This window comes from Panulirus ornatus, chromosome 55, assembly GCF_036320965.1.
Source record: "Panulirus ornatus isolate Po-2019 chromosome 55, ASM3632096v1, whole genome shotgun sequence".
Lineage (NCBI taxonomy): Eukaryota > Metazoa > Arthropoda > Malacostraca > Decapoda > Palinuridae > Panulirus > Panulirus ornatus.
The window spans coordinates 25007416-25022599 of NC_092278.1; the positions used below are offsets into that span (position 1 = coordinate 25007416).

Consider the following 15184-nt stretch of genomic DNA (forward strand, 5'->3'; position numbering starts at 1 on the left):
AAGGTGTGCAAGGAATAGAGTTAATTGGAATGATGTGGTATACTGGCATTGATATGCTGTCAGTGGATTGAACCAGGGCATATGAAGTGTCTGGGGTAAACCATGGAAAGTTTGTGGGGCCTGGAAGTGGAAAGGGAGCTGTGGTTTTGGTGCATTATACATGACAGCTGGAGACTGAGTGTGAACGAACGTGGCCTTCATTGTCTTTTCCTAGTGCAATCTCGCGTTCATGCGGGGAAGGGGGGTGCCATTTCATGTGTGGAGGGGTGGCGAAGGGAATGGATGAAGGCAGCAAGTATGAATATGTACATGTGTATATATGTATATGTGTCAGGATATATGTGTCAGAGGTGGAGAGAACAAGGAGAATTGGGAGACCAAATTGGAGGTGGAAGGATGGGGTGAAAAAGATTTTGAGCGATCAGGGCCTGAACATACAGGAGGGTGAAAGGCATGCAAGGAATAGAGTGAATTGGAACCATGTGGTATACCGGGATGGACGTGCTGTCAATGGATTGAACCAGGGCATGTGAAGTGTCTGGGGTAAACCATGGAAAGTTTTGTGGGGCCTGGATGTGGAAAGGGAGCTGTGATTTCGGTGCATTACACATGACAGCTAGAGGTTGAGTAGAACGAATGTGGCCTTTTTGTCTTTTCCTCATGCTGCCGCGCACGCGCGCGTGGGGGGGGGGTGCCATTTCATGTGTGGCGGGATGGTGATGGGAATGGATGAAGGCATTTAGTATGAATATGTACATGTGTATATATGTATATGTCTGCGTAAGTATATGTATGTATACGTTGAAATGTATAGGTATGTATATGTGCGTGTGGGCATTTATGTATATACATGTGCATGTGGGTGGGTTAGGCCATTCTTTCATCTGTTTCCCTTGTGCTACCTTGCTTATGTGGGAGACAGTGACAGAGTGCAAAAAATTTAATAATGCACATTATATTTTCTTCTGACAGCGAAAAGCTTGAAGATGGTGCAGAATTTGAAGTAATTGGGAACCCAGATGAATTAAGGAAAGCCCAGGAGAAGGCACTGATGGATGCAGAGTTTGGAGAAGCTGCTAGTAATAGCTCAGGTGAGTTTAGAATTTGATAACATTCACCTAAATTAGCTAGGTTGATTTACTGTTCAAAAACTTTGTCATATTTCCCATGAAATCTGCATTTATGGAGATGTATATTGGTTGAAATTTTGGGGAAGAAATTGTATAGCATATGGAGGTGTGAGAAATGGTGTCTTTAGAACTAATAGGCATTGTACTCCTTTAGTTACTAGTATCAAAAAGGCATTCTACTCATCTAGTTACTGGTATCAAAAACTATAAAATCTGTTTCTGTTAATAGAAATGTAGTAAACCTCTGGGAGAATGCCACATATTGTATTTGGCTGCTCAGTAGCAGCTTGGTTTTGGCAGTTTGACTCACCCCAGTACCCAACTTTAACCTGTGATGCATCAGATTCCTTGTGGAAATACAAGTGTTAACTTTGTCCCCAATTAAAGGCATGATCTTTTAATGATCTTTATGCATACCCACAGCAGTAATGTTTAAAACCCTTCCAGAAGGTCAAGGTCAGTACTGGTTATGCAGATGGAAGGGTTAAGGTCAGAGTTTACCCTTTCACCATCAAAAATTTACTTGTAGTGCCCTCTATTATTTGTGGTGTGGTAACATGCTCCCAGGTTTTAATATCGTTATGTATCATATCTTGAGTCTGTCACACCCTGTTGCTACAGAGAAGACAGCTCAGTTAATAATTCAAAATAGCATTATTTATTAGTGAGCCTTTTCTACCCACTCCTATCAAGCCTTATCAACACTTGAAAGTCTCCTGTTTGTGGTTCAACCTACCAGTTGCAAAGTACATCTATATATCTGCCACATATAGATGTACAGTACAATTATCAAATAACACATTGGTCTCTATGTAGATTAATGAGCTCCTTACTAGTCTGGTTAGTTCTGTTGTTTTTCCATTACAGTGGTATGTTGGATTATTCTGGTGTCATCCTGTATTGTTGTTCCAAGAAAAGGTGCTACTGTCCCACATTAGTGTTTAAATTTTAAAGGGTTTAATGGTAATGTGGATTCTTGCAATGCTGGGCCCTCAAGGCTTGCTGACTTGCATTCCTTAGTCAAGTATTATACCTTCTTCCCAGTTCCCATATATACACAAGAGAACTGTCTTATTAACCTCTCAGATTACCGAAGTCAATTTCCATTGTGCCAGGTTTATGCTGCATGAAAACTTGAATGAAAATGACACCATGGATCTCCAGGAACAGCTGCTTTTCTCTTGACTAGTGGGCTTTCCAACATACAGTAAAGAATACTAGGCTTTATTCAACTGATATGGCTGATATGCCATCCCAGCCAGCGTCACCAATCAGTTCTCTGGTGCTTTCACCCTCGTGACAATCTAACATCTGGGGTGAGACATCAGAACATATAGGCTGGTTATACATTCTATAACTTCAGTTTGCTCAACTTCCAGAACTGAAGTATAAATGGCATAATAATAATTGGGAAAATTATGTCAGAAGTGCACAGAAGTCAACCTTTACTCCTCCCTCAAGATGCTAATGAACCTTCACTGCTGCTGTAGCCTTAGATCAGTAAAACTTCATCCAACTTATGAACCATGTATCACACCCTACATTATGAGAGAATTCATCACCGAGTCCTGGCCTTCTATCACAACATTTACTTCATATTGCCTTCTTTAATAATCATTCTTGAAACAGGAAAGCAGCATTCATTACCTTAGTAGCCTAGAATACCTGAAACAGAACATCAGCCACTGGTATGTTAGACAAAGTCTGAGGCATTTTGAACAATTAGAGTTCCCTCCTTTTCCCAAAGTAAAATTTTATTGATGATGCATTTCAGCCTAATAAATATCATTTTGTCACCTTCTGCTAAAGAACTCCCTGACCTAACCTTGCAGTGAACATTTGCACTTCAAATTCTTGTACTTACTGAGGTGTTGGACCTAGAAAGCAAATTACAGTATGGGAAGAGAGTTGTACACTCATGGGGCCCTGTCTCCTGAACTTTCTGTGGTATCAAGTATCCTTTCAAACCTCTCTAACTGACAGTATTAACTAACCAATGAGTTTAGAAGGGCTTAAAATTTTGGCTACTTGATGGCATAGAAAGTTTAGGAGATGGGGGGAGCCATGAATTTAGAACTCTTTCCCATCACTGTACAAATGGATAATTTGTCTTCCAGCCTTAATACCCCAATCAGAATTAGAATTTGGGGTCACATATGTTTACTTGTTTCCCATTTCAAGTGGTACTGCCAGGAATAAACAAAAGAACTGTTGTGTATAATACGTTGAAACCCGAAACCCCATCCTTGGTCAAGCCTCACAGACACTTCTTGTGCCATAGTTCATCCCAAAGACTGCACATCGCCCCCTGTATGCCACTTTGTTTTAATTCACTTTGTCCCACACACATCTCACACTTTCCTGTGTCAGAAGTGGAAGGAACAAGAAGCGGGAGACTAAATTGGAGATGGAAGGATGAAGTGAAAAAGATTTTGAGAGAATGGGGCCTGGACATACAGGAAAGGTGTGCATGGGATAAAGTGAATTAGAACAATGTGGTATACTGGAATCAACATGCTGTCAATGGACTGAACCAGGGCATGTGAAGCATGCAGGATAAGCCAAGGAAAGACCTCTAGGACCTGGATGTAGATATGGAGCAGTGGATTCAGTGCATTACACAATATGACAGCTACAGAATGGATGTGAGTGGATGAGGCCTTTCTTCTGTTCCTGTTGCTACCCTGTTAACGCAGAAAATAGCAAACAATTATGAAAAAATGAAAACATCATTCACACACACACACAGGGAAGGGGCCAAGTGAGGATTTTCCCCTTAAGGCTTAGTTATCTGTTCTTAACACTACCATGTTAATCAGGAAATGGCGAATATGTATGCAAAATATATAAATTGTTCTTCGCTGATGATACAGCACTGGCTCCAACAATGTTATATGGTTGTGAGGAATGGGCTATAGATAAGGTTGTGCAGACGAGGGTGGATGTGTTGGAAATGAAATGTTTGAGGACAATATGTGGTGCGAGGTGGTTTGATTGAGTGGATAATGAAAAGGTATGAGAGATGTTTGGTAATAAAAAGAGTGTGGTTGAGAGAGCAGAAGAGGGTGTGTTGAAATGGTTTGGTCACATGGAGAGGATGAGTGAGGAAAGATTGACAAAGAGGATATATATGTCAGAGGTAGAGGGAACAAGGAGAAGTGGGAGACCAAATTGGAGGTGGAAGGATGGAGTGAAAAAGATTTTGAGCTATCTGGGCCTGAACATACCGCTTTAGCAAGGTAGCTCAAGGAAACAGACGAAAGAATGGCCCAACCCACTCACATGTATACACATATACGCCCACACATTCTTCAATGGTCTCAGAACCTCTGCCCTCTCTCCCACCCTGTGACCCACTTCTGCTTCCACGGTTCCATCCTCTGCTGAATCCACTCCCAGATATCTAAAACACTTCACTTCCTCCAGTTTTTCTCCATTCAAACTTCCCTCCCATTTGACTTGTCCCTCAATCCTAGCAAACCTAATAACCTTGCTCTTATTCACATTTACTCTCAGCTTTCTTCTTTCACACACTACCAACTCAGTCACCAACTTCTGCAGTTTCTCACCCAAATAAGCCACCAGCACTGTATCATGAGTGAACAACAACTGACTCACTTGCCAAGCTCTCTCATCCACAACAGACTGCATACTTGCCCCTCTCTTCAAACCTCTTGCATTCACCTCCCTAATAACCCCATCCATAAACAAATTAAACAACCATGGAGACATCACGCACCCCTGCCGCAAACCGACATTCAATGCAAACCAATCACTCTCCTCTCTTCCTACTCATACACATGCCTTACATCCTTGGTAAAAACTTTTCACTACTTCTAGCAGCTTACCTCCCACACCACTCTTAAGACCTTCCCCAAAGCATCTCTATCACCCTTCTCATATACTTTCTGCAGATCCATAAATGCTACATACAAATCCATCTGTTTTTCTAAGTATTTCTCACATATATTCATCAGAGCAAACACCTGATCCACACCATCTCTACCACCTCTGAAACCACACTGCTCCCCAATCTAATGCTCTGTACATGCCTTCACCCTCTCAATCATTACCCTCCCATATAACGTCACAGGAATACTCACCAAACTTATGCCTCTGTAGTTTGAATACTCACCTTCATCCCCTTTGCCTGTGCACAATGGCAGTATACATGCATTCTGCCAATCCTCAGGCACTTCACCATGATCCATTCTTACCAACCAATCAACAACACAGTCACCCCCTTTTTAATACATTCTACTGCAATACCATCCAAACCTGCCACCTTGCCAGATTTCATCTCCCGCAAAGCTTTCACCACCTCCTCTCTCTAACCCAAACCAATCTCCCTGACCCTTTAACTTCACACCCCACCCCGACCAAAACATGCAATTTTTTATCATTATTATACTTAATTGCTGTTTCTCATGTCAGTGAGGTAGTGCCAGGAAACAGACAAAGAATGGCCCATCCACTTGTACACACACACATACACACACATATATTTTTTTTTTTTTTTTTTTTTTTATACTTTGTCGCTGTCTCCCGCGTTTGCGAGGTAGCGCAAGGAAACAGACGAAAGAAATGGCCCAACCCCCCCCCCCCCCATACACATGTACATACACACGTCCACACACGCAAATATACATACCTACACAGCTTTCCATGGTTTACCCCAGACGCTTCACATGCCTTGCTTCAATCCACTGACAGCACGTCAACCCCTGTATACCACATGACTCCAATTCACTCTATTTCTTGCCCTCCTTTCACCCTCCTGCATGTTCAGGCCCCGATCACACAAAATCTTTTTCACTCCATCTTTCCACCTCCAATTTGGTCTCCCTCTTCTCCTCGTTCCCTCCACCTCCGACACATATATCCTCTTGGTCAATCTCTCCTCACTCATTCTCTCCATGTGCCCAAACCATTTCAAAACACCCTCTTCTGCTCTCTCAACCACGCTCTTTTTATTTTCACACATCTCTCTTACCCTTACGTTACTTACTCGATCAAACCACCTCACACCACACATTGTCCTCAAACATCTCATTTCCAGCACATCCATCCTCCTGCGCACATCTCTATCCATAGCCCACGCCTCGCAACCATACAACATTGTTGGAACCACTATTCCCTCAAACATACCCATTTTTGCTTTCCGAGATAATGTTCTCGACTTCCACACATTTTTCAAGGCTCCCAAAATTTTCGCCCCCTCCCCCACCCTATGATCCACTTCCGCTTCCATGGTTCCATCCGCTGACAGATCCACTCCCAGATATCTAAAACACTTCACTTCCTCCAGTTTTTCTCCATTCAAACTCACCTCCCAATTGACTTGACCCTCACCCCTACTGTACCTAATAACCTTGCTCTTATTCACATTTACTCTCAACTTTCTTCTTCCACACACTTTACCAAACTCAGTCACCAGCTTCTGCAGTTTCTCACATGAATCAGCCACCAGCGCTGTATCATCAGCGAACAACAACTGACTCACTTCCCAAGCTCTCTCATCCCCAACAGACTTCATACTTGCCCCTCTTTCCAGGACTCTTGCATTTACCTCCCTTACAACCCCATCCATAAACAAATTAAACAACCATGGAGACATCACACACCCCTGCCGCAAACCTACATTCACTGAGAACCAATCACTTTCCTCTCTTCCTACACGTACACATGCCTTACATCCTCGATAAAAACTTTTCACTGCTTCTAACAATATATATATATATATATATATATATGGGGTGTTCAGTGTTGTAAATGGAAATGGTGAAGAGCTTGTAGATTTATGTGCTGAAAAAGGACTGATGATTGGGAATACCTGGTTTAAAAAGCGAGATATACATAAGTATACTTATGTAAGTAGGAGAGATGGCCAGAGAGCGTTATTGGATTACGTGTTAATTGACAGGCGTGCGAAAGAGAGACTTTTGGATGTTAATGTGCTGAGAGGTGCAACTGGAGGGATGTCTGATCATTATCTTGTGGAGGCTAAGGTGAAGATTAGTATGGGTTTTCAGAAAAGAGGAGTGAATGTTGGGGTGAAGAAGGTGGTGAGAGTAAGTGAGCTTGGGAAGGAGACCTGTGTGGGGAAGTACCAGGAGAGACTGTGTACAGAATGGAAAAAGGTGAGAACAATGGAAGTAAGGGGAGTGGGGGAGGAATGGGATGTATTTAGGGAATCAGTGATGGATTGCGCAAAAGATGCTTGTGGCATGAGAAGAGTGGGAGGTGGGCTGTTTAGAAAGGGTAGTGAGTGGTGGGATGAAGAAGTAAGAGTATTAGTGAAAGAGAAGAGAGAGGCATTTGGACGATTTTTGCAGGGAAAAAATGCAATTGAGTGGGAGAAGTATAAAAGAAAGAGACAGGAGGTCAAGAGAAAGGTGCAAGAGGTGAAAAAAAGGGCAAATGAGAGTTGGGGTGAGAGACTATCAGTAAATTTTAGGGAAAATAAAAAGATGTTCTGGAAGGAGGTAAATAGGGTGCGTAAGACAAGGGAGCAAATGGGAACTTCAGTGAAGGGCGTAAATGGGGAGGTGATAACAAGTAGCGGTGATGTGAGAAGGAGATGGAATGAGTATTTTGAAGGTTTGTTGAATGTGTCTGATGACAGAGTGGCAGATATAGGGTGTTTTGGTCGAGGTGGTGTGCAAAGTGAGAGGGTTAGGGAAAATGATTTGGTAAACAGAGAAGAGGTAGTAAAAGCTTTGCGGAAGATGAAAGCCGGCAAGGCAGCAGGTTTGGATGGTATTGCAGTGGAATTTATTAAGAAAGGGGGTGACTGTATTGTTGACTGGTTGGTAAGGTTATTTAATGTATGTATGACTCATGGTGAGGTGCCTGAGGATTGGCGGAATGCGTGCATAGTGCCATTGTACAAAGGCAAAGGGGATAAGAGTGAGTGCTCAAATTACAGAGGTATAAGTTTGTTGAGTATTCCTGGTAAATTATATGGGAGGGTATTGATTGAGAGGGTGAAGGCATGTACAGAGCATCAGATTGGGGAAGAGCAGTGCGGTTTCAGAAGTGGTAGAGGATGTGTGGATCAGGTGTTTGCTTTGAAGAATGTATGTGAGAAATACTTAGAAAAGCAAATGGATTTGTATGTAGCATTTATGGATCTGGAGAAGGCATATGATAGAGTTGATAGAGATGCTCTGTGGAAGGTATTAAGAATATATGGTGTGGGAGGCAAGTTGTTAGAAGCAGTGAAAAGTTTTTATCGAGGATGTAAGGCATGTGTACGTGTAGGAAGAGAGGAAAGTGATTGGTTCTCAGTGAATGTAGGTTTGCGGCAGGGGTGTGTGATGTCTCCATGGTTGTTTAATTTGTTTATGGATGGGGTTGTAAGGGAGGTAAATGCAAGAGTCCTGGAAAGAGGGGCAAGTATGAAGTCTGTTGGGGATGAGAGAGCTTGGGAAGTGAGTCAGTTGTTGTTCGCTGATGATACAGCGCTGGTGGCTGATTCATGTGAGAAACTGCAGAAGCTGGTGACTGAGTTTGGTAAAGTGTGTGGAAGAAGAAAGTTGAGAGTAAATGTGAATAAGAGCAAGGTTATTAGGTACAGTAGGGGTGAGGGTCAAGTCAATTGGGAGGTGAGTTTGAATGGAGAAAAACTGGAGGAAGTGAAGTGTTTTAGATATCTGGGAGTGGATCTGTCAGCGGATGGAACCATGGAAGCGGAAGTGGATCATAGGGTGGGGGAGGGGGCGAAAATTTTGGGAGCCTTGAAAAATGTGTGGAAGTCGAGAACACTATCTCGGAAAGCAAAAATGGGTATGTTTGAGGGAATAGTGGTTCCAACAATGTTGTATGGTTGCGAGGCGTGGGCTATGGATAGAGATGTGCGCAGGAGGATGGATGTGCTGGAAATGAGATGTTTGAGGACAATGTGTGGTGTGAGGTGGTTTGATCGAGTAAGTAACGTAAGGGTAAGAGAGATGTGTGGAAATAAAAAGAGCGTGGTTGAGAGAGCAGAAGAGGGTGTTTTGAAATGGTTTGGGCACATGGAGAGAATGAGTGAGGAGAGATTGACCAAGAGGATATATGTGTCGGAGGTGGAGGGAACGAGGAGAAGAGGGAGACCAAATTGGAGGTGGAAAGATGGAGTGAAAAAGATTTTGTGTGATCGGGGCCTGAACATGCAGGAGGGTGAAAGGAGGGCAAGAAATAGAGTGAATTGGAGTCATGTGGTATACAGGGGTTGACGTGCTGTCAGTGGATTGAAGCAAGGCATGTGAAGCGTCTGAAGTAAACCATGGAAAGCTGTGTAGGTATGTATATTTGCGTGTGTGGACGTGTGTATGTACATGTGTATGGGGGGGGGGGTGGGCATTTCTTTCGTCTGTTTCCTTGCGCTACCTCGCAAACGCGGGAGACAGCGACAAAGTATAAAAAAAAAAAAAAAAAAAAAAAAAAAAAAATATATATATATATATATATATATATATATATATATATATATATATATATATATATATATATATATTTTCCCTGGGGATAGGGGAGAAAGAATACTTCCCACGTATTCCCTGCGTGTCGTAGAAGGCGACTAAAAGGGAAGGGAGCGGGGGGCTGGAAATCCTCCCCTCTCGGTTTTTTTTTTTTTTTTTCCAAAAGAAGGAACAGAGAAGAGGGCCAGGTGAGGATATTCCCTCAAAGGCCCAGTCCTCTGTTCTTAATGCTACCTCGCTATCGCGGGAAATAGCGAATAGTATGAAAAAAAATAAAATATATATATATATATATATATTTATTTATTTATTTATTATACTTTGTCGCTGTCTCCCGCGTTTGCGAGGTAGCGCAAGGAAACAGACGAAAGAAATGGCCCAACCCCCCCCATACACATGTATATACATACGTCCACACATGCAAATATACATACCTACACAGCTTTCCATGGTTTACCCCAGACGCTTCACATGCCCTGCTTCAATCCACTGACAGCACGTCAACCCCGGTATACCACATCGCTCCAATTCACTCTATTCCTTGCCCTCCTTTCACCCTCCTGCATGTTCAGGCCCCGATCACACAAAATCTTTTTCACTCCATCTTTCCACCTCCAATTTGGTCTCCCTCTTCTCCTTGTTCCCTCGACCTCCGACACATATATCCTCTTGGTCAATCTTTCCTCACTCATCCTCTCCATGTGCCCAAACCACTTCAAAACACCCTCTTCTGCTCTCTCAACCACGCTCTTTTTATTTCCACACATCTCTCTTACCCTTACGTTACTCACTCGATCAAACCACCTCACACCACACATTGTCCTCAAACATCTCATTTCCAGCACATCCATCCTCCTGCGCACAACTCTATCCATAGCCCACGCCTCGCAACCATACAACATTGTTGGAACCACTATTCCTTCAAACATACCCATTTTTGCTTTCCGAGATAATGTTCTCGACTTCCACACATTCTTCAAGGCCCCCAGGATTTTCGCCCCCTCCCCCACCCTATGATCCACTTCCGCTTCCATGGTTCCATCCGCTGCCAGATCCACTCCCAGATATCTAAAACACTTCACTTCCTCCAGTTTTTCTCCATTCAAACTCACCTCCCAATTGACTTGACCCTCAACCCTACTGTACCTAATAACCTTGCTCTTATTCACATTTACTCTTAACTTTCTTCTTCCACACACTTTTCCAAACTCAGTCACCAGCTTCTGCAGTTTCTCACATAAATCAGCCACCAGCGCTGTATCATCAGCGAACAACAACTGACTCACTTCCCAAGCTCTCTCATCCCCAACAGACTTCATACTTGCCCCTCTTTCCAAAACTCTTGCATTTACCTCCCTAACAACCCCATCCAATTTGGTCTCCCTCTTCTCCTTGTTCCCTCCACCTCTGACACATATATCCTCTTGGTCAATCTTTCCTCACTCATCCTCTCCATGTGCCCAAACCACTTCAAAACACCCTCTTCTGCTCTCTCAACCACGCTCTTTTTATTTCCACACATCTCTCTTACCCTTACGTTACTCACTCGATCAAACCACCTCACACCACACATTGTCCTCAAACATCTCATTTCCAGCACATCCATCCTCCTGCGCACAACTCTATCCATAGCCCACGCCTCGCAACCATACAACATTGTTGGAACCACTATTCCTTCAAACATACCCATTTTTGCTTTCCGAGATAATGTTCTCGACTTCCACACATTCTTCAAGGCCCCCAGGATTTTCGCCCCCTCCCCCACCCTATGATCCACTTCCGCTTCCATGGTTCCATCCGCTGCCAGATCCACTCCCAGATATCTAAAACACTTCACTTCCTCCAGTTTTTCTCCATTCAAACTCACCTCCCAATTGACTTGACCCTCAACCCTACTGTACCTAATAACCTTGCTCTTATTCACATTTACTCTTAACTTTCTTCTTCCACACACTTTACCAAACTCAGTCACCAGCTTCTGCAGTTTCTCACATGAATCAGCCACCAGCGCTGTATATATATAATACATATATACACATGTCAATATTCATGCTTGCCTTCATCCATTCTTGGCACTACCCCCACCCCCCAGGAAACAGCAACGCTACCCCCTGCTTCAGTAAGGTAGTGCCAGGAAAATGGACAAAAAAAGGCGACATTTGTTCACACTCAGTCTCTAGCTCTCATATGCAATGCACTGAAACCACAACACTGTCTACATTAGGCCCTATAGACATGCACGGAATGGAGTGAATATTGTTATGATATGGTATACTGGAGTCAACATGCTGTCACTAGACTGAACTGAGACATAAGAAGCCTCTGGATTAAGCCATGTAAAGTTCTGTGAAACTTTGTTGTGGATAGGGAGCTGTGTTTTCAGTGCATAGCACAACAGCTACTGAATGGATGTAGTGTGGCATTTTCTCATCTGTTCCTGGTGTTATGAAAATGTGTGTATGTGAACAGAAGTATGTGTTGCTGGACTTTGCTCTTCTTGATGTTACACTGCAAGGCTGTATCATTAGGAGTTCTATCTCATCGAAGAACATCTAATTTCAAAGGAGTTTACATTTCTTTGATACTGGAAGTAGTACAGCCTATAGAAAGTACTATTTTCTATATCCCTGGGGATAGGGGAGAAAGAATACTTCCCACATATTCCCTGCGTGTCGTAGAAGGCGACTAAAAGGGGAGGGAGCGGGGGGGCTGGAAATCCTCCCCTCTCGTTTTTTTTTAATTTTCCAAAAAAAGGAACAGAGAATTGGGCCAGGTGAGGGTATTCCCTCAAAGGCCCAGTCCTCTGTTCTTAACGCTACCTCGCTAATGCGGGAAATGGCAAATAGTTTGAAAAAGAAAAGAAAGTAACAGTAGGGCTCTTTCATAGAAAGTGGCCTAGTGTTATTATGAAATTGATAAAATAAAAGTAAGGAAATTTGGACAAGAGCAGGAATGTTTACACAAACTGCACAATACAGTACCTTCCTTTCCCATGCCTGCAGGGCAGTAGATGTCCTGAGAAGGCTCTTAGCACCCATATGTTCCCTCCCATACCCTTACCCTACAGGAAATTTCAGTATTCAGGCCGAGAGGTTACACATGCACTGTATGTATATAGGTGGAATGTTTGATGGGTTAAAGACTGGAAAAAAATAAAAGAAGTTGGTGCTTGATTAATGTATTTGTTTTCAGCATTTGACTACAGTATTCAATAAATCAATTATTTTGTAGGTGCTGCTGCTGCTGCATCTGTCTCACCTGATGATGAGAATGATCTTATATGTCTGGATGATGAGCAGACCCTCACAAAGAAGAGGAAGATTGATGATAATGACCAACATCCTACAAAGAAGCTACGACCAGCAACTCCAAATGATGATGATATTGTCATGTTGTAAAGAACACAAAACTTTTATGTGGGAGTAATTTGCTGAAATAGTGTACTTCACTAAAATTTGCTAATTGGTGATCTATAAGGTAGCATAGTGTTCTGCAAAATATTGTAAAAGCGTAATTGACTGCAGTGTTTAAAATATTTATCTGTTAACAAGGGAACCTGGGGACTGAATTACTTAGTGATGTATTGTATTGGTAGTTATATGTATCAAAAATCATTTGTCATAGAAAGATTTGTAGTTTGAAATGGAAAAAACATCTCAGAAGATACTTACTTAGCTTTAGAACCATGACCAATGTTTGTAATTCAGATTTCATAAAGTTTTTGTACTGAAAAGTATTTATAATACCAGTATTCAGTTTTTTGGAGATTTTTTAATGTTTTTGTAATAAGCAATGTAAAATAAAAAAGATTCATTCCATGAAAATATAACTTTCTCATGTGTTCCAGAATAGTGTTATACATTTCAAGGGATTGAAAATGCTTTTACTAATGAAATTGCAACCAAATGTAGAGCCAGAGCCTGAAACTGTGTGCAGTGAACAAAGTACTTCTTGTATGTCTGGATAAAGACTAGATCCTGATATCATTTCCGAGGTTTGAATCATTTCCAAGAGTTTGAAACTGACTCATAACACCTCACTCCACAAAGCAATCCACAAAACTATTGAATGACAGCAGTGATGTCACTCATTATTAAAATCGTCAAGAGTTCTGAGGCAAACTAATTGAATTTATTAAGGTGAATAATATACATAACCTAGGACACCACGGCTTCAGAGCAGGCAGATCTTGTCTCTTGCAGTAACTTCATCACAATGACAAGATTGTTGAAACTGGAAAAGAAATAAAATGCTGATGTGATTCACAGGTTCTGCGAAAACATTTGATAAATATGACTATGCACAAAATGCAAGAGATGGGAACAACCATAAAAATTGGGAGATGCATATATAACTTTTTTGAATAACATTACAGTATGCAGTTGCTCATCAGAAAAAAAAAATGTTCCCAAGGAACTATAATTTACACCTCCCCTGTTCCTCATTCTTATATCTGATATGAACACAAGCGATAGCTTTCATGCCATTCTTTGTAAATTATACAAGAATAAGTATGAAAGCTGTCAGTATATGATCCTAAAAGGCTACAAAGACACATAAACAAAGTCTTCCACTGGGCCACTGAGAACAACATGCTTTTATGCTGGGGACAAATTTAAACTATGGGGAAAATAAAATAAGAAATACTGAATAGACACAGACACTGTCATAAACTTCAGTGTAATAACATCCAGCTACCAAACCTTCAGCAAACACAAAAAAAAGTTACTTAATCCAGAATGATGGTGGGCTAGGTCCTACAGTATTTTAAGGACAGAAAACCAATGATGCTATTATTCAAGGTGCTAATTTTTTTACAAACTGAATACTGGTCTTCTATCATGACCCTAAAAGGCAGATGAAAAAGCAGGATTAAAAGGCTCGGGGATATTTCATGGCCCATATTAATGTGGTAAAGGAACATCTGTAATCACAAAGGATATACCCTTTGGAGCACAGAGAAATTATATATGTATATATACATGTGTATGTGGGTGGGTTAGGATATTTTTTCGTCTTGCGCTACCTCGCTAACGCGGGGGACAGTGATTATAATAATAATAATATATAAGGCATGTACACAGCATCAGATTAGGGAAGAGTAGTGTGGCTTCAGAAGTGGTAGAGGATGGGTGGATCAGGTGTTTGCTTTGAAGAATGTATGTGAGAAATACTTAGAAAAGCAAATGGATTTGTAAGTAGCATTTATGGATCTGGAGAAGGTATATAATAGGGTTGATACATATGCTTTGTGGACGGTATTAAGAGTATATGGTGTGGAAGGTTAGTTGCTAGCTATTCCTTTCCAAACGTGTTCGAGAAGCTTATGATTCGGAATCGCTACTCGATATCTTCAAGTCTTCTCTCAAGGTGTCCGGCAAAGCCTTCATTCCTTCTTGAGCCACATCGTCTTCCAGACTTCTGCCCACAACTCGCCTTAAACATGGTGCAAACCATAGACAACAATAGTTCCAGCTTGGTGACAAATTGGCCAGCCAAGCGGCCACGAACATGTTTAATTCAAGCGGGAACTCAGGCCTGACTAGAAAGAAACTTGAAAAGGGGGAACCCGTAAACACACCTGAACTG

General features: G+C 41.9%; 1 protein-coding gene across 1 annotated transcript in view; it reads left to right on the forward strand.

Moving 5' to 3' along the window:
• Uba2 (Ubiquitin-like activating enzyme 2) overlaps positions 1 to 13424 on the forward strand; it is a 40312-nt gene extending 26888 nt beyond the window's left edge. Inside the window, exons 12-13 of the mRNA XM_071693235.1 lie at positions 973 to 1091; positions 12827 to 13424. Coding sequence (XP_071549336.1) covers positions 973 to 1091; positions 12827 to 12993 — 286 coding nt within the window. The 3' untranslated portion in view covers positions 12994 to 13424. The remainder of the gene's footprint in view (positions 1 to 972; positions 1092 to 12826) is intronic.
• The last annotated feature ends 1760 nt before the right edge of the window (positions 13425 to 15184 follow it).